Source organism: Phodopus roborovskii, unplaced genomic scaffold (genome assembly GCF_943737965.1).
Source record: "Phodopus roborovskii unplaced genomic scaffold, PHOROB, whole genome shotgun sequence".
Lineage (NCBI taxonomy): Eukaryota > Metazoa > Chordata > Mammalia > Rodentia > Cricetidae > Phodopus > Phodopus roborovskii.
This window is the reverse complement of record NW_026126480.1, coordinates 51,016,743-51,038,343: the sequence shown is the minus strand read 5'-3', so window position 1 is coordinate 51,038,343 and position 21,601 is coordinate 51,016,743. Positions and strand designations below refer to the sequence as shown.

General features: G+C 48.2%; 1 protein-coding gene across 1 annotated transcript; it reads right to left on the bottom strand.

Moving 5' to 3' along the window:
* Positions 1 to 773: 773 nt before the first annotated feature.
* On the bottom strand, positions 774 to 21,166 carry Dhcr7 (7-dehydrocholesterol reductase). The gene is made up of 8 exons (XM_051193478.1): positions 21,148 to 21,166; positions 12,150 to 12,241; positions 10,868 to 11,090; positions 9,067 to 9,157; positions 8,172 to 8,385; positions 6,382 to 6,586; positions 4,606 to 4,737; positions 774 to 2,110 (listed from the first exon to the last, which is right to left on the bottom strand). Exons 2-8 carry the CDS (start codon positions 12,233 to 12,235, stop codon positions 1,646 to 1,648), a joined length of 1,416 nt encoding a protein of 471 aa, XP_051049435.1. The 5' UTR covers positions 12,236 to 12,241; positions 21,148 to 21,166; the 3' UTR covers positions 774 to 1,645.
* Positions 21,167 to 21,601: the final 435 nt, after the last annotated feature.

Sequence of the window (21,601 nt, the reverse complement as noted above, 5' to 3'; positions counted from 1 at the left end):
CTGGGATCCCAGGCTAAAACAAACTAGAACCACAGGCAAGCATTACTGACCCTACCACACAAGCTTGAAAGTCTTTCTCCAACAATTCAGAAAGACTGAATTCTGACCTTCAGCACACACAAATGAGGAGGCTGGGGCCAGGAGAGGGTGGGGTCAAGGCTTTACAGCCTTCAGAAGGCAGAGGCAGAGTTCACACATGAACAGTGGGACCTGGTATCTAAGTTTATAGCCACAACACCCTAGTCTCCTTAGGACTTTGTTCGAGCAAGAAATGAAGGTGGCCAATGGAGATGCTTGAAACCCCAGTGACCGCATTCTCAGACAGGCCAGAGGAATACCAAGTTAGGCCGCTGGGATCCAAGCTCTCTCTCCAGGAGCAGCTGTCAATGGCCAACCAGCTCTAACTGGAAGAAGACCAGTTGTGCCCAGGCTGTGGGCACCACTCACCTCTCATTCACCTCTACTTCTCCAGAAACAAAAGTCCAGGCCCAGCTGTGTGGCTTCTCCATTTGTCTGGGGCAGGTAACTATGCTGGCTATCACTGGTAAATAGAATGGACTCCTCACCTCTAATAAGCAAATGGCCCAGCAAAATTCTGGAGTGATGGGAGATTATAGAGGGTTGGGGCACAGTTCACCCCAAATCCCAACAGAACATGATGCTTTGATAGTGCCCTATGCACTGGCTCTGATACTTCCGTCCTATGCCACATAATAACACCCTCACCCCAAACCCTGGACCTGGTCAGGCCCATTCAGGAGACAGCAGTGTGACACATTTAAAAATGCAGATTTAATACAAAGAATTATCCGCAGGGCTAAGAGGATCCTATCTAATTTTACAGAATACCCTGAGTTTTGGGGGCCAGTGTCCCTAATGAAAATGGTTTGGCTGAGGCCAATGGCTGGTGATACATTCTGGGTTGTCTAAGCCAAATCTGTTTACCCCGAACCAAGTGTCTTGGGATGAACAAGAAGCACCTTCCAGAAGAGGGCAGATGGCTGAGCTGCTAAGGGGCTCCTCCGGGAGTCCTGTACTGGAAACCCTGTCATGTCACAAAGACTTTACCAGATTATCAAGGGACTGTGAAGTAGGCAGTGTCCCTGCATATCCCAATGCACAGCCTGGCATTCCTGGGGTAAGAACAAGAAACAACAAGAACCTAAACAAAAAGCCTTTCTCTCGCAGTGGCCTCTGAGCCCTCTGCTGATCAATAATACTGCACATGCCTACAGACAAAAATGACCCAGGGGCCCAGCCCACCATGGCAGAGCAGGAGGGCAAAAGTGGCATAATCAAAATCCTTAGATCCCACACTGTCTTAAGTTTAACAGGAAGGCCCAGTGCTGGGAGACATATGGTAAGCCTAAGCCATCTGGGCAGCAAAGATCATGGGCTCCCAACATAAAGATAGATTTAAAGGGCCGAGGTCCTGGGACCTCAGGATACTGAATAGAGAAAAAGTCAGTCTGCTGGGGGTTCTGTGTGAACTCAGCTTTCCAGCTGCCGCCAGCCAGACAATGTTGGCTCTCCATTCTCCAGATGAGCAAATTCACACCCCTACAGGGGGAAACAGGGATGCCAACCTCCATGCATCCAACTCCACATACTCAATAAAGCCTCCCTATGCCTCCTAGGATGGTCCTCAGAAGATTCCAGGCAGTAGGCGGTAGGGCACTGCGGCAGTGTAGCGCTCCCAGTCGCTGCCATACTTGTTGGCACAACGGTGTTCATCACGAAGGCAGCGGTGGGTGAGCAGGATAGTCATGTAGATGATGTAGAAGTAGGGGAGGAGGTGGCTGCCACCACAAGCCAGGCAGTAGGCCAGGCTGCCCATCAGATCACCAGTATAGTTCAAGTGGCGGGCCATACCCCAGAAACCCGACACCAACAGCTTGCTGTGGTGTTTCTGCCCATCAGCTGATACATAGGAGCACTCGATGGCCTTAGGCTTCTTGCCCCAGATGAGGCAGCGCCCATCTGTCCTGCGGAACAGGTCCTTCTGATGGTTGGCCATTCGGAAGATATAGTAACCCACCAGGCCAAGCAGCAGGATGCCCACAGCATTGGGAGTGGAGAGCTGCACAGGGTGGTATACCAAGTACAGGCCCTGTGGGGAGAGAGGGTAAAAGGAGAGAGGTGAAGGGTAGTCCATCACAGAGCACAGTGGGAGGCAGTGTGGGCTGAGGGTAGGCCCTGGCCCTGCCCCAGGCACATCACACCAGTTTCTTTTTCTGTTAAGGTGTATGCCATACATCTGTAATCCCAGGATTCAGGGGGATGAGGCAGGAGGACTGCAAGTTCAGGACATGTTTGGACAGTTTATGGAAGCCTCAACTCATTTCAAAATAAGTAAGAGAGGGCAGAAGATGTGGTTCAGTGATAGAGCAGTTGCTTAGCGTGTACAAGGTTCAACTCCAAGGACTGGCAAGCAGATGGAGAGAAAAGGAAGGGAAAGGAGGGGAGGAGGAAAACAGGTTGAATACTCCCAGCCCCAGAACACCCTCCCTGATTACAGGGTAAACTGCTTTCTAATCACTTGACTGACTGGGGTCTGCAGCTGCTACATTCTGTGTGCCATGAAGACAACCGTGTTTACATCATCATAAGGTCTAAAAACCGTTTGTTGGATCACCATTGGTTGGAGCTGGTAAATCACATACTATTTACAAAAGTAAACTACACAACACATGAGATAATCTGAATATATTGTGACAACAATTGATTTTACTTATCAACTCAGGTACACATATCTACACAACCACAAGTTGTGGGGATGAGACTAATGTGTGTGTGTGTGTGTGTGTGTGTGTGTGTGTGTGTGTGCGCGCGCAATACATATTGCACCCAGGACACATGAAGCAATCAGAAGAAAGTGTCTGGTGTCTTCCTCTGTTCCTTTGAGGCTAGGTCTCTCCCTGAACCTGGGGCTCAAGGTTTCTTGGCTAGACTAGAAGCTGAGCAAACTTAGTCATCCTGCTGTCTCTGCCCTAGGGTTACAGGCATGCATGAGGCTCCCAGTTTGTTCTCTGGGTGCTGGGATCTGAACTCTGGTCCTCTTGATGGTACAGCACACACTCTTAACCCCTGAAGTTATCTCTCCAGATGATATTAACATTAAATAAGCACTGAGTAAAGCAGATGAACACCCACTATGTGAATGGATCTCATTTAATACACTAAGACCGACCTCCCTTAGGAAAAGGGGATGCTGCCAGTAGGCAGCCTTCCTTCCACCTTGAACTGCAGCAGCAGCCCTCTCCTGGCTTCCAGCTCCCCATTAAAAGTTTGGGACTTACCAGGCCCCATCATCACCCTGACTCCTATTTATCTGCACCTTGAGAGACTCTAAATACAGAATGAAGAATATATTGATGTACACACATCTCATAGCCATATGGCTGTGTCTCCAAACACAAAGGCTAGGTTTCAGGATGCCCCCATGGATACCTGAATCCACGGTGCTCAATCCCTCTAAGTGAGACAGGTATATAGACAGATGTGGTGGCTCTCACCCATAATCCCAGCAGTCAGGCTGAGGCCCAACAGCAAGTTTTTTGAAAAATACTTCCAATGCAAATTTGGCTTAATCTGTGGGCCTTTCAACCCAGAAGCCACTATATTCTGAGGCTGAAACAAGGCCTGCTAGATAAAAAGACTTGTGTTAGTGTGGCCTCTGTCACCAGTTCACACACTGGCACTGCAGATACAATGAGACCACCCGTGAGCAGATGCCCAAACAGTGCAAAACCCTGACCATGTGAGCTGCGCATGGCTCGTGACCTAACAATTAGTGTAAGTCTGGGGCTACACCTATCCAAGTCCTTACTCTCCAACTGCTTTCCCAGTACCCTTGCATAGGTAGCCAGACCACTTCCACAGCCCCTGTCACCTTCAGCAATGCAACCAGCTGCCAGAGGCCCACCTCACTGATTCCCACCAGGAGAGGCCAGCAACAGCCTTCTGTACTGCTCTGAACACCTTCCAGACTCTGATGAGCAGGCGCACTGCTACCACAGGCGCCGACATATCCAAGAAGTGGGGCTTAAGACATACAGCCCAACTTGAGTCACTGCTGGCCACCCTGATGGCTCCATCCTGCCTGGTTAAGTTGGGAGTTCTGCCCTGACTGAAGGGATGACTAGGGACATGTTCACATGGGTGCAATCCCAGGTCCTCCCCAGAGCAACTACAGCTGGCTACAGTGGCTCAGCCTAAGATGGTTCAAAAGCCATTCCATACCATCTGCTGCTCAATTTCTTTACAGTTCAGTCCTCCAAGCCTTATAGATACATTTGCCCAGCTGTGGCTATGTGTGTACTAAGAAAGGCAAGGCTAAGCTATAGTTGGTATAGATGTGTTAAGTGTACTTTCTACTTTTGGTACTTTTCAGTGCAGAGTGGGTGAAGTAGGAACCAGATCCCATGATGGGTCAAAGGTAAACTTTCCCCTCATGGGAGAAGACATTGGTCCAGTGAGCCCCAGGAATTAATACCTCAGCAAGCTTAGCATATGTGTCTGCTCAAGGTCAGCCAGGAGCAACTAAGACCACACAGTCAATGCCCACCAGGCTGGGCATTCTGTCCCACCACCCTGGCTCCTCACCTGCAGAGTGTAGAGATAGGGCAGCCACACGCAGTCACCCCAGCCCAGGTACCACCCAAAGTGGTCATGGCAAATGTCAATGGTCTTCAGGTACCAGGTTTCATTCCAGAAGAAGTCTAACACGTAGATGGCCTACAAGACAGAATTACCACTGTTACTGCCACAGCCCCATGCAAAGGAAGGATGGGCAGTTGGGATACTGCTAAGTAAATTGATTAAGTGACTGTGGGAAAAATCAATGGGTGGAGGGGGCCACTGTCCTTCAGCAGGAAGGGCTCCCAGTTATGGCTCCCATAGGTGACATGAGATGTGGAGCTCAGAGCAGATGTGACTCAGGACAGGGTGAGTATCCCAGCTTTAGCCCCTGACAGCTGCCCTGTGTCAAAGGAGACTGAGGTCCATTTACAGAGATGGGCAAAAAGCAAAGACCCTGTTTGTCACTTCCCACCTCAAGGGAAATGAGGCCACAACCTGTGGCTATGTCTGGGAAACATAGAGAGCCTTCCAGAGACTCCAGACTCACCACTAAGGTGCTAAGTGTGTTAGCCACAGTTGTATAAGCAACAGTGTCAGAGCATTCTGCCCCAGCCAATCCTAAATAAAGGGGAAGTGGCACCTCACACAGGCATGCTGGGATTTGCTTGCAACACCCCCACACAGCCCCAGCTTCCTGAGCCTTGGCTGTGACAGGAAGCCTGAGGAGGCCAGACGACAGTGCTCTGTGAAAAAGTGGACCTCTTTTGTATCCACCTCTGCTCCAACACAGGAGGAACTTCATAGAGGACCACAGAGAGGACCCTTCCAAGAGGCTAATGTCCTGGCCATATCAACTACACCTCAGGTCCACTGGTGCAACTGACCAGAGTCTGTGGGAGGCAGGAACTTAGCCCATCCAGTCTGGTCCCAACCCAGCAGTCAGCCTGCCTGAGCTGTGCCTATGGCCTCCTGCTGGCCTCCTCCTCTGCAATCTCTCTTACCTGGCACTCTGCAGCCCTGTTGGACATACCAGATCCAGGCCACACCCCGACACCACTGGGCATTTTTCTCACTACTTTATTATTACTGTTTTTTTTTTTCTTTTTTGCACATGTGTGTGGGCACATATATATGTAGGTGCATGTGCCTGTCTAGTCTCAATAGTCAGCCTGCTCTGGGAACCCCCTGACTCTGTCTTCTGAGGCTGGAATTACAGGGAGCCACCATGCCCACCAAGCATTTACATGAGTTCTAGGATCTTAACCTTGGCCTTCATGCTTTTAGGGGCAAGCGCTTTAACCACAGAGCCATCTTCCTACTCTTGTTCTTGAAATAGGGTCTCACCCCCTGGTCCAGGCAGCCTTAAACTCCCAACAATCCTTCTGCTGGAGCCTCCTAAGTGATAACTGCTCAGGCATGGATGGAAATCCCCCAAAGGGCCCATGTTGGTCCCTAGTTCTCGATGCTCCAGACAGGCCCTTCCTCAGTGTCTCAACCTCTCCCACTGTGTGAACTACACAAGCCACTGCTTGTGGTCTCCCTTCTCTAGCTGGTTAACAAAGCCCATGTACTCTCAGATCCTATCCTAAGAGTCCAACTGTGCCAGGCCAGATGGCATGGTGTCCACCTTCTCCCTCCTGGGGCTAGCACAACGGCAGTGGCATCCATGTAACAGTAGATTCTCAGCATGTGCTCACTGTGACCTGGGACCCAGCTCTGAACAATGGCATGCTGGGAACTCTCCTAGAGCCCAGCAGGTGTGATGTCCCACCCTCCCTGGCTGCAAAAACATAAAGTTACCTGCAGGACATTGACCAAAATCATGGAGTTGGTCACATGGCCATAAAGCTCCTGTTGCTTGGCAGCAAAGGACAGGTTGATAAGGGTCCAGGCCACAATTCCTGGGCGTCCATTGAAGAATAGCTTGAAGTCAAACCACTTTCCAATACGGGGGTTGAACTCAATACCCATCATATAGTTATAGAAGAAATTGCCTGTGAATTTGCTTAAAAACATCAACAAAAGACACATTAAAAATTTGTTTTAGATTTACTTAATGTGTATGACTGTTTTACCTGCATGCTTGTCTATGTACCATATGTGTACAGTGTCCTCAGAGGCCAGAAGGCCTAGGGATCCCCTGGAACTGGAGTTACAGACAGTTGTGAACTGTCATATGAGTGCTAGGAATCAAACCCAGGTCCTCTGCAAGAGCAGCCAGTGTTCTTAACCACTGAGCCATATTCCCCACCCTCCAAAGACACATTTAATTAACCAGCACATCTTGCTACAGCATGGATACAGCTGTGATCACAAAGCGTCCACTCAGAGGAGAACACAGGCAGCCCTGCCCTTAGCCCCACATCTGCATTTGTTCTCACTCAGTGTGCACTATACACAGCAGAAACACAGAACACAGGATTAAGGGGCAAGTGTCTGGTGCTCACACCCTAAGCTCCAGGGTCCATTTTTCTCCCTGTACCACAAATTCAGAAATCTTGGCCACCTGGCCTCCCAGCAGACCCCTTATTCCAGGTTGGGGATGAGATAATCTGGGTGAAGACCCTTCCTGGGTACAGCCTACTATGCATGCACAGGGATTATTGCTAGCTAAGACATCAGGTTCTCATGTCTACTGCCCACAGTCAGGCTAAGCAGAAAGAACTAAAACATCACATCTGCAAAAGCAGCAACGGCTCTGGGAGCCACAAAAGGCTGTAAACCAGTAACCTGCAGGGCAGGGAAACACAAGCCACACAGCATCCTCATCTGAGGCTGATTCCCCAAAGCCAAAACCATCAGCTAAGGAAGAGATGTTCTGTTTTCATCTGGATTCCTAGGCAAAAGTAAGAACTTCAGAAGACCTCGCAAAGTATCTGTTGATGGTTGGATGGGTGGATGGACGGGTAGATGGGTAGATGGATGGATGGGTGGGTGGGTGGGTGGATGGGTGAGTAGTGGGTGGAAGGACAGATAGACAGATAGGTAAGTAGATGGTTGAGTATATGTGTAGATAGGAGGGTAGGTAGATGGATAAATAGATATATGAGTGAGTGTATGGTGGGTGGATGGATGAATGAATAGATGGGTTGGTATATAGGTTAATGAATGGATAGATGGGTAGATAGATAGATGGGTGTATGGTTGGGTAGGTGGGTAGATAAGTGTGGGGGAGAGATGGATGAGTAAATAGATGTTAGGTAGGTAGGGGGATGGACAGATGGGCAGATGAGTAAATGGATAGGTAGGTAGATGGGATGGAACTGGATGGTTGGAATCTAACGCAAAGTTTCCATGCTTCAAGCAAGCAGGGCTTCTCCTGTCAAACAACTATGGTAACAGTAACAAGATTCTTTTCTAAGGCTAAGGCTGTTTCACAAGAGATAATCCAAAGAAAGAGGCAATGATCTACCTCTGCTGCAGCCAGAAGTTCTGGTTTAGCTGCTCCCATGGCAGCTTTGGTTATTTCTAAAGCAAGGAAATCCAGACTTCCAAAAGGCTGATTCCAGAACTCACTTCTCAGGGCTTCTCAACTTGGGTGGAGGTATCTACCATCCATTCTAGGCTTGAGTAGCCACCAAGGAACCTACCGGTCTTCAGCACTGGTGGGGAACAGGTAGCTCTTGATCATTGCGAATGTGGACACAGCATAGCCCAGAATGTTGGCACACCATAGCAGTGGGATCCAGTTGTCAAAGATGATGGTGGGGGAGAACCAGGATAGGAGGTAAGCATTCAAAAACCAGAGGAGGTGAGTAATGAGCCAGGCTTGCAGCCCATTCACCTCATACTTGTTTACAACCCCTGCAGAAGGAGAATCAAACAGAGCACTCTTGTTGGATCACATGGCCTGGCTGTGTATCTGCCTCACGTCCTACCTGCTCCTTGGCTTCTGTTGCTATAGACCCCTGGCTGGAACCTCTGGGTACTATTCCAGAAGGGGGCGTCTTCTGTAGCATACCTAGGCTTTCCAGCCAGTGGCATCCCTTACACAGTGAGCAAGTGGCTACTCCTACAAAAGTCAGAGTGGGGCACCTCTACAAGTTGTTTCTCATGGTCTTTAGGTAGCAAAGTCAATCAACTGGCAAGTAAGGCAAGGCCAACCCTATGTTCTCCCAGGCTTCACTTGTGTTTGCTGTAGTGCTCCTCTGAAAGATCTCTGCTAGAGAAATAGGCAGGATTCCAACCCATGTCATTAGCACTGGGTAGCTGGACTCCTTGAGGGTTCTTAGAGATGACTCATAGGTTAGTGATAGGGTTGGGCTTGTCACACTGCTATGAAGCAATGGGACTAGAAGACAGCAGAGTCAGGGATTGCCTTCCTGAGTGAAGAAGCTCCATGTCTATAATGGCATGGATGCATGGTGGACAACATCCAAAGCAAATTAGTTCTTATCTGGGACATAGTGTGGGAGAACAGCTCTGAGAGCCAGGGACAAGAGGTGGTCAGGGCAAGACACCTACCAACTCAAAGGCAAAGGTTACCTGCTGGAGTTATGGCACCTTCTTGGACACCTCCCACATAGCCTGGTAAAAATCTGTGGCAGAAGTCAGGAAGCCAGGAGTAAAGAAGCACCTGAAACAGAATTTTAGTCAAAAAATTGGCAGCCTACAGGGGATAGGCTTGTGTGATTTGACCTGTCCTGGTTTTATTGGACAGATATGAACATAAAACACTGAGCTTAGTGTGCCAGGAGCTGAGCAGGCTTCCCACTGAATGTGCAAAATCCTACTCCTGGACGTAACCTTGTAACCTCCCAAGATGAATACATGGGTCCTCCCAACCCATTTCCAAGGCCACTTAAAAATACTGAGGTTTGATCTACACCCCATGAAGCCCACCCTTTCTGTATCATTTAATAGGTTCAAAGTCATGTAATAGGTTCATATGACCTGGCAACCATCACTACAGTCTGATTTTAGAACACTCCCAAAGAGAACCCTAGGATGGGAGAGAAACAACTTGGCTGTTAAGAGCACGGGCTGCTCATCCATGGGAACTGGGTTCGATTCCCAGCACCACCACCCACATGCTCACAACTGTCTATAATCCCAGCTCTAGCTGATCCTATACCATACTCTTCTGTCGTAAGCACAGTGTACATACATACATGTAGGAAAAACATCCATATACATAAAATGAAGAAATTCTTTTTTTTTTTTTTTTTTTTTTTTTTTTTTGGCTTTTTGAGACAGGTTTTTTTCTGTGTAGCCCTGGCTATCCTGGAACTCACTCTGTAGACCAGGCTGGCCTCAAACTCAGAGATCCACCTGCCTCTTCCTCCTGAATGTTAATATTAAAGTCATTTGTCAACACCACCCAGCAAAAAATAAATAAATAAATAAATCTTTATTTTTTTAATTTTAAAAAAGGAGAAGCTCTGTTCCCATTGTCAATTGCTTCTCATCCTTCTCCCACAGTCCCTGGTGACCACCAAATTTCCAGCTGGTTAACATGGTCTAGACGATTCACATAAATGCAATCTTGGCATCTTCCATTTGGCAGCTGTTTCCAACACCAATCTAAAGAGTGGCCTGTATCAGAGCTCTTTCCTGCCTATAGTCTAATAGTATTTGACTTATGGACAGACCACATTATTTATCCTGTCCTCTATTGGACAGTTGGGCTGTTTCTATGTTTTGGCTACCATGACTTATCCTTCTCACCCGAAGGACCAGTGGAATGAAAAGGAGGGCACCCTGTAACACAAAAGCTTGGACCCTGGGAGAGACAAGTCTCAACATAAAATTCTGCCTAGGGAAAAGCAAGATGACTTGTGTCTCATGTGGTTCCCTAACAATCCTATCCTAGGTGTAGACTTAATACACCCTGCCCAACACCCAACCTGTGAAGGCTGCTCCTGCCCAATGAGCAGATCAGAGAGGCTCCATCACAGACAAAAACACCTTTGACCAGGACTATCTGGCAACCTGTGGAAGCAGTAGCCCTGGTTTTACCAAGAGTCTAGAACATCCCTTCCCAGGGGCTACTGTGAGAAAGATTCCAGTTGTGTGTAGGGTCTCCCTAGGCCAGCCTATGCCCTCCCATGCAGTCTTGTTCACTGCTTGGTAGGGCATACTGCTGAGCTATAGCCAGGTGCTACAAATCATGAAGGATACAATGTGAGACACAGATGCTTCCTGCTCTGTATCTATTTCTAGGTAACTGCTGCATCCTGAGAATGTAAGCATCACTCTGAATCAGAAGCCTGCATCTCAGACAAGACCCTAGCAGCAGAACATGTTCCTCATCTACTGAACCCCAGCTCCAAGACAGAGGACTGACCTGGAAGCTGACCCACAAGGTGTACAGTTGAACAGCTTTAGCTGTCACAGGTGGTGTCTTGGCCCAGATGTCTGCCAGACTAGCATGGCCGGTGGCTATGTCCACTATGGGAGTGGTCAACGAGCAGCTGTACTGGTCACATGCCATGATGAAGTAGTACACAATGAATGGTGCAAAGAGCAGCAGAAAAATGATGCTGGCTAGGGAGAACCAGTCCACTTCCCTGAGAGAAGAACAAAGAGTGGTCACATGAGACATCCTGTTCTCAAGCCCCTCGGGACTTACAGACTTCCTTCTGTCTTTGGATTCCATAATAGGGGTTTTTAAGACACCCTTCCAGACCAGGGATCTCTGAAATGTTCCTCCCATCCCTTGGGCCCTATGGGGGACTCTGAGATTCCCTTTTGTCCCTCAGACCCCATGGTGGGATACCTAAGACACCCTTCCATCCCTCCGAGACTCTTCTGTCCCTTGAGCCCCATAGGGGTCTCTGACATGCCCTCCAATCCCCGTGGGTCACATGGGGGTCTCCAAGGTATCCTCATATGTGTGGGACTGTCCTTCACACCACTCAGAAAGGGTATCTGTTCAGCAAACCCTCCAGCCAAGGCAGGTCACTCTTGCTGCTCATATGTCATCACCAGAAAATGTCCTATCTTGTGGCCACCAACAAAAAGCCCAGGCATGAGTACAGAGGGCAGTTTACAACCCTCAAGGCCAGTAGCTTCCCTAGTCCTTAGCCAGGGAGGATACTTAACACACAAGGTACTCACATTGCTCAAGGGCAGAGAGAGCACCAAGACATCAACACAGCTAGGTGGCAGGGCTCCAGATGACCCCTAGGCCATCTGAACTACCTAGTGTCCTGGCAGGGTAAGGTAGAGGAAAGTCACACACCTGAGCTCAGGTAACAAGTTTCATTTAAAACATAGGCATGCTGAAAATGGGTTTGCAAATTACCGTTAGGCCATGAGCGTGGGGTGCTTATTTATGAGTCCTCTCCCTAAGATACCTCAGGATATACACACAGATATCTCAATATACAAGCAAAAGAATTAGTCAGACACGAGACAATTCCCAGCCCCAAGCATTTTGGACAAGGGATACCCAAAATGGTTCCTAGGGTTTTCTTTCCAATTCTTTACTTTGTAGAATGGGAAACAGCTTACCTTTCATTTGTCTTTAAATAAAAGTTTTTTTTCTAGATCCATAACATCTCTGAGGCTGAAACCCTTGAGATCCCAGCTTACTCTCTAGCTGGTAAAACATATGAACCACTTACCAGGCCCGGCCCCATTGTCCTTGAGATTCAGCCTTGCCATTGGGACTCTTGGTTTTAGGGATGCTGTGCTGGGATTTTGAAGCCATCAGGTCCTGTTGGTAGAAAAGAGCTTTAGACTCTCCCACAAAGCCAGACCCCACCAGGACCTGAGCTCTGAGCAGAACAGGTATCTTTTACAGTTTACTGGGACCTACCTGACCACCCATACCAGATTCTGGGGTGTGGGGAGGGGAAGAAGAAGGTTTTAGGCTCCTTCCTGAGCCTGCACTCCCTCCACTTCTGACCTCTCCTATTAATTCATTTCCCAGCTGTGGCAGATGTCCTTCCTATGCAAGGACTAGCTCTGCCTGCCTATCCCTGCTCCGCCAGACCCTAGGGGTCCTTACAATCTTTCAATATGGCTCTCAGCCTTCTTGGTGGCTCTGCTCTGAGCATCTTTACAGGGATTCTTGTCTGGCATTGGTGTGAAAGGCCCCCTTCTCAGTAGACTGTGACTAGCAATGGCAAGTGGCTTCCCTCTCAGGTAACATGTTCCTTTAATTTCTGAGTAACTCTGCTCACAGTGCAGGCATGTTTTGTCTGTGTTCCTGTGCACTGTCCATCTCCCTCCAGTATAAGGCAGCTCCCTTTTCATCCCTCCACCACCAGGGCCTAGAACAGTACCCGGGGTCGGGGAGAGCACTTCAAAGATAAGGTCTCCAGATATCTCCTCCATCCCAGTGCATGAGGACCTGAGGTCAGTGGTGGGGGAAAAAAAAAAAAAAGATCCAGGCTCAGCAGCACAGGCCTTGCAAACCCAGTGCTAGGAAGAAAGCAGAGACAAGAGGAGCCCTGGGGTTCTGTGGCAGGCAGTCTAGCCAAATCAGCCAACTAAAAGTTCAGCATGAGATGCTGTCTCAAAAGCTAAGGTGGAGAGCCAGTAAAGAGAACGCCCAACCTTTACCTCCACATGCACACACACACACACGTACACATGTACACACATATTGCACACACACAAATACACACACATAAAAGCTATCAGAGAAACCAGGATTAAGAGCCATAGCAGGGATGTCAGGATGGCTCAGCAGATTAGGAAAGATGTCTGTCACCAAATCCAACAACCTGAGTTTGATCCCCAGAACTAACTACATGGCAGATGAAAACCAACTTCCAAAAGTTGTCTTCTGACCTCCACTCACACACTCAAGTGACACATGGTCACCCATCCACACACACACACACATGCACACAAAATAATGTTTAAATGAAATGAAAATATAAAAGGGAGCACAGTAGGCTTGGCTGTCTTAAGAGTCAACTAAATGACAGAGGCAGTAGATGAAAAATTCTAGAACAATTTTTTTCTTGATTAGAATTCTGTTCCTTCCTGGGCTTGGTGGCACCTGTCTTTAATCCCAGCCCTCAAGAGGCAGAAGCGGGTTTGAGGCCAACCTAGCCAACATAATGAGGTCTAGGCCAGCCAGCCCTAAATAGTGAAACCCTGCCTCAAACAAACAAACAAACAAACAAAAAAGGAACTATGTTCCCAGACCATTATGGAGTAAAACCAGCATTAGACCTAGGAAATGGTTTTAAGAGCTGCTCAAGGGGGCTGGAGACATGGCTCAAGGATTAGGGGCACTGACATTTATCCCCAGCACCCACATGGCAGCTCACAACCATCTTTAACTCCAGTTCCAGGAGAACCAATGCCCTCTCCTGGCCTCCATGGGCACTGCATGAATGTGCTAAACAGACACACAGGCAAGTAAATACACAAAAAATAAAACTGCCAAGGGATTGCCCAGTGCAAGGGCAGTGCCCAGGATAATGGCTACACATCTACCCAGACAGAAACCGCCCCACACTCGTATAGAGGGAATAAAATGAGTGTTCAGAAAAACTGTTGATATGCTAGAAAGTTCTATGAGACATTTGGGGGAAAAAATTACAACAGATACACTGAAATCTTAGCCAATTTGGACAGTGAGGAGACTAAAACAGAAAGTTACATGAAGGGAAAATGAAGCCATAATTACACTAAGTATTTGAATGTCTATGCCAAAATTGCCCAAACATAATCTGTCATGAAGGATTAAGAGGATGAGCACTCAATCGAACCCTGCAGCTGGGAGGAGAGACCTTCCAGAGGTGATTAGAATTAGGTTATATCACAAATGTGAGAACCTACCACTGGGATTATGGCTTTATAAGGGAACAAGACCTGAGCTGGGTCTGTGTCACAATGATGTCCTGAGCCACTTTTAGAACAAATTCAGGTCCTCAGGCTCACATGGCAAGCATTTTACCCACTGGGTCCATCTCCTTAGTCCAAACCTTCATTCATTATTTATTATCCATCTGTGGTATTCTGTTACAGCCACTAAGGCAGAGCATTATTTGGCTCAAAAGTAAGAGTGATTCTGCCATAACAGCATAAACTCTGTGTGTCTGTGTATGTAAAATTGAAAATTCCTTAGAGATAAGCAGGTACAGATGGGAACAAAAATGTAGATAAGAGGACAAAAAGAATTTGCTACAATGTAAGATACAGTAAGGGACTGGTGTGGTCAGAAGGATGGCAGAAGTCCCACAGTATTACTCTTCCAAGGCTTGCCATTTCAGTTAGGCTGGCTGGCCAGCAAGCTCCTGGGTCCACATGTTTCCGTCCCCAATGATGGGATTATAGTCACATGTGTTGTGGTATATTACTTTAACTATGTAAAGGTGTGTTACATTTGTTTATGCTGTACTTGTTTAATTATGTAAAGATGTGTTGCTGTTTCACCTTGCCTGCCTAAGGCACCCACCTGACCTAATAAAGAGCTGAACAGCCAACAGCTAAGCAGAGAAAGGATAGGCAGGACTGGAGGGCAAAGAGAATAAATAGGAGAAATCCAGGCTGAAGAAGAGTGAGAGAAGAGAAGAGAATGAAGGAGAAAGAGAAGGAGACAACAGGGCCAGTCAGCTGCCAGCCAGACACAGAGTAGGACATACAGAATGGAAGGTAAATGCCCCAAGGCAAAATGCAGATGAAGAGAAACATGATAATATAAGAACTAGAGGGACAAGCATAAGATAAGGCTGAGCATTCATAACTAATGATAAGCCTCCATGTCATGATTTGGGAGCTGGTTGGTAGCCCAAAGGGAAGCCTGATAGACACATTCATCCATTCTATTTTCTATTAGTGTTGGGGCTTTGGACCCTGTTCCCCACACTTGCACAGCAGCAAGCAGTCTTACCCAGTGAGTTGTCTTCTTAGCTCCTAGGACCAACTTTAAAAAAAAAAAAAAATCTTTTGACACCTTAGTTTTTCAGTGAGAGAATAATAAATCACTGTTCTAATCCACACTCGTGTCAAAATTTTCCATGGGGAAAGGCATGTTGCCACATAATACAAGAGCTACAGCAGCTTCCAACATGGAAGCTTCTACAGGAAGGCTGGAGAACAAAACAGCCAGGCCCCTCTGTGCAGTCCTATCATGTTGCATGCTCTCCAAGTACTCCCTACTTATATCTGTAGAATTGATGTAGAGAAAGATTATTACCTCCGGCTGGGGAGAGGACTCTGAGGTTAGAACATTTGCTTGCTCATAAGCCTAAAGACCAGAGTTTGGACCTCTATGACCCACACAAATGCCAGGTAAGCATAGCAGCTTCACCTGTAATTCCAGCCTCAGAAAGCAGAGACAGGGTCCCCAGAGCAAGCTCGATGGTGACACTAGCTCTTATAAGAGCTTCAGGTTTAATGAAAAGACTGCCTCCTACCTTGAAGAAAACAGAGAGCCACTGGGAAACTCCACAAGTGTGGGGGCGGGGGGGGGGACATATGCAAAAAGAAAAGGGGGCAAGAGGGAGAGATCTGCCTCTAAGAAGTCTTTGCTCTCCAGCAACTCTGGCTTCAGAACCTGTGCTGCCTGGGTATGTCAGCCTGCCTTTGACAGCCCAACTCCAGAAGCTGTCACATTGCTTCGCACACACAGCGTACATGATGTATGGCCCCATTTGCAGGCCCACGCAGCAGCCAACGGTACCACTATCTCCTCCATCTCTGGTGCCTACACTAATGAAAGTAAACCCAGGACCACGTGCCCACATGCCTTCCAGCAGGCTCAGCAGAGGGAACTAGCATTCTTCTTGCCCTGACTCACAGATAAGCCTCAAGGATATAAAGCTTGGCACCAACATTACTTTCTGATAATCTAACGCGCTAGAAAATTGCGAAAGCCAATGAGGAAAGAACTTCAGACCTAAACGTTGAAGATGATAAGGAATGGTGCCCGCTGAATGCACATCTTCCTTCCTTCCTTCCTTCCTTCCTTCCTTCCTTCCTTCCTTCCTTCCTTCCTTCCTTTTGCTGAAGCTCATAGCCTGAGTGCAATTCCTAAGACCCAGGTGGTAAAGGGAGAACTAACTCCTAAATGTTATCCTCTGACCTCTATGCACTACGGCACACCCCCTCCCTCTAAAAAAAGTAAATAAAATGTAATTAAAATAACTAGTGGGGCTGTACTGTGGCTCAGTTGGTAGAGTTGGACACAAAGCCCTGGATTCAATCTCCAACACCACATAAACTGGGTGAGGTAGTGCACACCTATAATCCCAGCACTTGGGAGATGGAGGCAGGAGGATTAGGAGTTCAAAGCCATCCTAAACTACACAGACAGTTCAAGGCCAGCTTGGACTACATGAGACTCTGAAAAAATACAAAAGTATTTAAAATTTATTTGGAGGTCATGTATCTGGCCATACCTCTGTCACAGGCACCAAATTCTGTGAAAAAATACAGCCTGTCCAGAGCATCTGGGTAGAGACCAAGGGTAGAGGGGATCCCCTTCTACTCCTGAACCTCACAGAGCAACTGACACATGACTGCTGCACTGATTTCTTCTTTTAGGGGTTGCTTTTTGGAGGTTTTATGTTTATCTTATGTGTATGGGGATTTTGCCTGTGTATATGTCTGTATACCACATGCATGCAGTACTCACAAAGGGCTGAAGAGAATGTCAGGTCCCCTGGAACTACAAGGAGTTACAGCTGGTTTGAGCCACCATGTGGGTGCTTGGCATCAAACCCAGGTCCTCTGGGAGAGCAGCCAGTACTCTTTGCCACAGAGCCACCTCTCCAGCCCATTCTTCAGTTTTTAAAACACAGGCATCGTGAGCAGCATACTTTTGACCTCTGGGCCAGAGGTTTCACAACAGAATGAAGTTGCCTTTCTTAGAAGTGGCTCTAGAAATGTCCAGGCACAGAAGTCCCCCAAGGTCCATATACTGAGCAACACCCTGCCACAGAGACCACAAAGTCACCCAGGCAGCTGAAATGTCAAGGTCAAAGGCAGGAAGGATCCACACTGCATATATCAAGGTCACTGCTGATATAAAGCAGGAGACAAGCTCAGGGTTTGTCACTCAACACTCAACAGAGTCCATCTAGGGATGACTAAACCATGTCAGCAAGGAGCGTAGAGGTCTACACTGGGGTGGTTGGGTGGATATTTTCATCCAACCCACTCAGAGGTGCTGGACCCAGCACAGGCAGGCCACAGATGTTAACAGAACCTCCTAGCATGCTAACAACTGCAATATGTAAAACCATTCTGGCACATCCCTTACCCTGAGGCTGACACATCCCCATGGAACATACTAGAAGCCACTGAGATGCCAAAACCACAGAGTAGCTCACAAAACCAGTATCTATGGGAATGCAAGAGAATGGAGGACCTATTGAGTATCCCATGGCATGTAAGTCTATGTCCCCAAGGATTTGTGTCAGTCATCATTATAAACAACAGATGAAGAAGGTTCACTGGTGTCCCACATGTTAAATAAACCAATGGACCAGGCATAGTGATGCTCATCTTTAGTCCCAGCACTTCGGAGGCAAAGCAGACCTGTGAATTTCAGGCCTTACTGATCTACATAATGAGTTCTAGGCTAGCAGAGCAACAACAACAAGAAAGAGTGGGGGGAAGGAGGGAAAAAAGGAGAGAGGGAGAGAGGGAGGGAGGGAGGGAAGAAAATAATATAACGCAGGTCAAGAAGGCCAAAGGTTTTCTTCAGTCAAATAGACATAAGCCAAAGTCAAGAGACAGTCAAAGGACACACTAAGATACCATCTGTAGCCTGGCCACACAGCAACTGGAAAAACATCTGCCACACCTAAGGCAGTGCAATGATTTCAATGACATTTCAGGAGGAGAAAAGCAAATAGTGCTCACAATGAACCTCCATGGCCATAAGATCTGAAGGGAGGGTCCTGTGGGAAGCCAACATCTGACATGGAAACAACTGTAAAGGAAACTACTGCTACTTAGAGCAGAATGCCTGTGGCCTTGAGAGGTGACACCCAGCCACCCTTCCTTCTGGATTGTCACGTAGCCTTGAACTTGCTATGTAGTCAAGAATGACCTTGAATTTCTGATACTTCAGCCTTCACCTCCTAAGTACTAGGGTTATAGGTGTATGCCACCTCAGTTTTTAATTATTATTATTATTATTTATCCCATGGAGGGGAGCATGCGTGGAGGTCAGCAGACAGCAACTAAATCAGCAAAAACTTGTGATACTGCACTGTACAGACTAACCTTCTGGTTACTGGGGCATGGTAAAGCAAAACAAACCTTTCAGTATCTCTCATGGTTTCTGCAGGTCAGAAATTAGGGGAGAGATGGATTGGTTTTGAGGATGTGTCATGGGAGTAGCCAGCTGTACATTAGTTTCAGGTGCCCAGACTCTCCTCCCACAGGCCCATGTAGGCTCACTTGGCCTAGCTTATGAGTAGCCTCGAGGCAGTGACAGCGCTCACAAGGACAGTGCTGGGAAAAGGGAAACCTTCCAGATCCCGCGTTGGAAGGTATAAGACATCATCAGACCCTAGTGGCTACAGTTCAGCCCACATCCTGAAGGGGCAGCAGGACAGTATAGCTAGAGGAGCTGCTGCTGGGACTGTCCTGGGATGACACAGCCTGTCCCCAGCAGCTACCATCCAGTCAGCATCCACCAAGAGCGCAGTGACCAGCCCACCTAAAGAATGAGCAATGTTACAGCCACCTACTTCATACACTGGGGAAGAAGGCAAGGCAACATGCTAAGTGCTAACATGGCCTAAGAGACAAGGCTGGGTCTTGTGCTCCACTTTTGGCACAATGGGAGGCTGTGGAGTAATGATGACATGGATAACTCTGCATATCAAACTCCAGTGACCTTCCATGTAGGGAGGCATCTATGTTGCTGGAATTTTCCAGAAGCAATAGGGTGTCCAAACTGGAGATTTGTTATCCCCTAGTATGGTGTTGGATTTGGTAGGAAATCCCGGAAATGGGAACATGGTGAGAAGCATGTCCCCTTGCATGTACTGACAGGAATTTGTCCTGGGTAATACTCAGGGCACTGGCAACGGGCAAAAGCAAGAACTTCCTGCAGTGCCTTGTACAGACACGAAAAGTGGTATCACACCCACTGACAATCATCAGAGAAATCAGATGCTGTGGCACCCAGTGCTACAAAGAGCAGGCTCTGCAGGTGTCAGCAGCGCCAGCCCCTACCATATCATGGAAGGACCCAGAAGACAAAGGGTTCCACTTGGCTCCTCTGGAAGCATTACAATGGGGGCACATTGGATTTTCCTCTTTTTCTATCAGACAAGCTTCAGTGATTAAATGACATCTGTGAGTCTACTGTGTCCCACCCCTTTCCCCAGGTCAAATGAGGCTGGGCTCTGGAATGATCCAAAGCTGCAGAACTCTGGTCTGACTTGTCTTGAAAGCTTGGGGTACCTGTAGAGGAACTGTGGTTCCTGAAGCCCCCAGAAATAAGCATGAGCCCAACAAGGAAGGGAATGACCTGACACCCTAATTCTTTGGAATAATTTCTGGTTCTAACCAAAGCTACAGGTCCCCTGCTTTTCAGAAGTTCCAAAATATACATCAAATGTGAAACTTTTCTCCTCCTTCAAGTCCATCGCAGGCCTCATTACCCTCCCAGATTGTTCCACAGATCATTTACACAATCTTCTGTCCCATCTTTCTGTCCAAAAGCTATTCTTCACCTAATTCTTTGGCAGCATGGCTTTACTGTACTCTACTCAGTGCACTTCTTCCTGACATGCAGACCCACTATGCCCATCGGCTACTTTGGCTTTTTGTTTTGTTTTAAGGAGCATATTCAGGAAGATTCTACCAAAAGTAGCTCAAAACTTAAAGATGTTCTGTTGTTTCAATTCTTCCTCTGAAAACCGTCTTGATCTTTAGCAGGATGGGGGACTCTCCACAACCTGGGGAGGCCAGATATGCCTATATCTTCCCAGGACCCTCATGCCAGCAGGCAATCCATCTGTCTCCTGGGAGATTAAATAGAATCATTCAAATTCTACTTTAGAGATTCACCAAAATGAATGTACCCTGGAGTAGGAGCATGGGTCAATGGTTGTATCTACACTTAACCCTCTACACCTGAACATTTGCAAGTCTCCCAGGGAGCTGGGTATTCGTCTCACCAGAGATACCTGACTCTCCCACCTACAGGCCCCAGCTAAACTAAGCAAGGTCCACCTCTGTACTTGCTCGCAGATTCACCTGCCCATCCGAATGAGCAAGCACCCCATCCCTGCCCTGCCACCACCGTCGCCACCACCGGGCCCATAGTCCCCTTCCCCAAGCACACATCTCTCCAAACTCGAGCACACAGCTCCCTCTCCTGTGCACATGTCTCTGATCTGCACACTGGTCCCCTCACCTGCGCACACGCCTCCAAATCTGCACATTTATTCCCCAATCTCCCCCAAAACCTGTGCAAATGCGCATGCCCCAATCGACATACACATTCACATCACACGCACATCCTCCCATGTCACACATCATCTCCTTTCCTGAAAACTCGCTCAACCCCCCCCCCCCCGCCAATTGTACATACGGCCCCCTCTCCTGCGTTCTCGACGACCCCCTATCCCCAGTCTGTGTGTATGGTCCCACTCCCTCACTCTGTCCTGGTCAATGGACACAGAACCTCACCTGCTCGTGGGATCCAGGCGTTGACCCGCGATCTGCTGCGGTGCCTAAGTGTCCGCCTGAAGCTCCTCCCCCAAGTGACGTATTTCACGGACGACCAATTGGGAGTGGATTTCGCAAGCCGCGTCCTGCGATTGGTGAAGGCAGTGAGCTGACTCGGAGCCCACCGGGCCCGCCAGTCGGTGGCGGCGGGCTTAAGATTGACAGCAGGGCCGGCCCCGCCCCGCCCACGCCCCCCCCGGGGGTTCTCGGGTCCCACCCAGCTTGGTGAAAAAAGGATGCAAATTTGCCCTCCACCACGCAGGCTCCGAGCCCGCCCCTCCAAAGCCTCCATTTACCCTGCTGCAAAGCCCCTACCTAAAGGAGCATCTGGTGCACAGCGGCAGGACCAGGAGACCTGACTAACCCATAAAGGAGGGGGCAGCTAGCGAAGGGGTGAAGGCAGCTGAGGCCCTAG

Excerpts from the sequence above, each read along its gene's own strand:
- Dhcr7 (XM_051193478.1), bottom strand. The coding sequence starts at position 12,235 with ATGGCTTCAAAATCCCAGCACAGCATCCCTAAAACCAAGAGTCCCAAT. Across the intron at positions 9,158-10,867 it reads CCTTGTGGGTCAGCTTCCAG|GTGCTTCTTTACTCCTGGCT; the intron begins GTCAGTCCTCTG and ends ATTCTGTTTCAG. Across the intron at positions 6,587-8,171 it reads CCCACCAGTGCTGAAGACCG|CAAATTCACAGGCAATTTCT; the intron begins GTAGGTTCCTTG and ends GATGTTTTTAAG.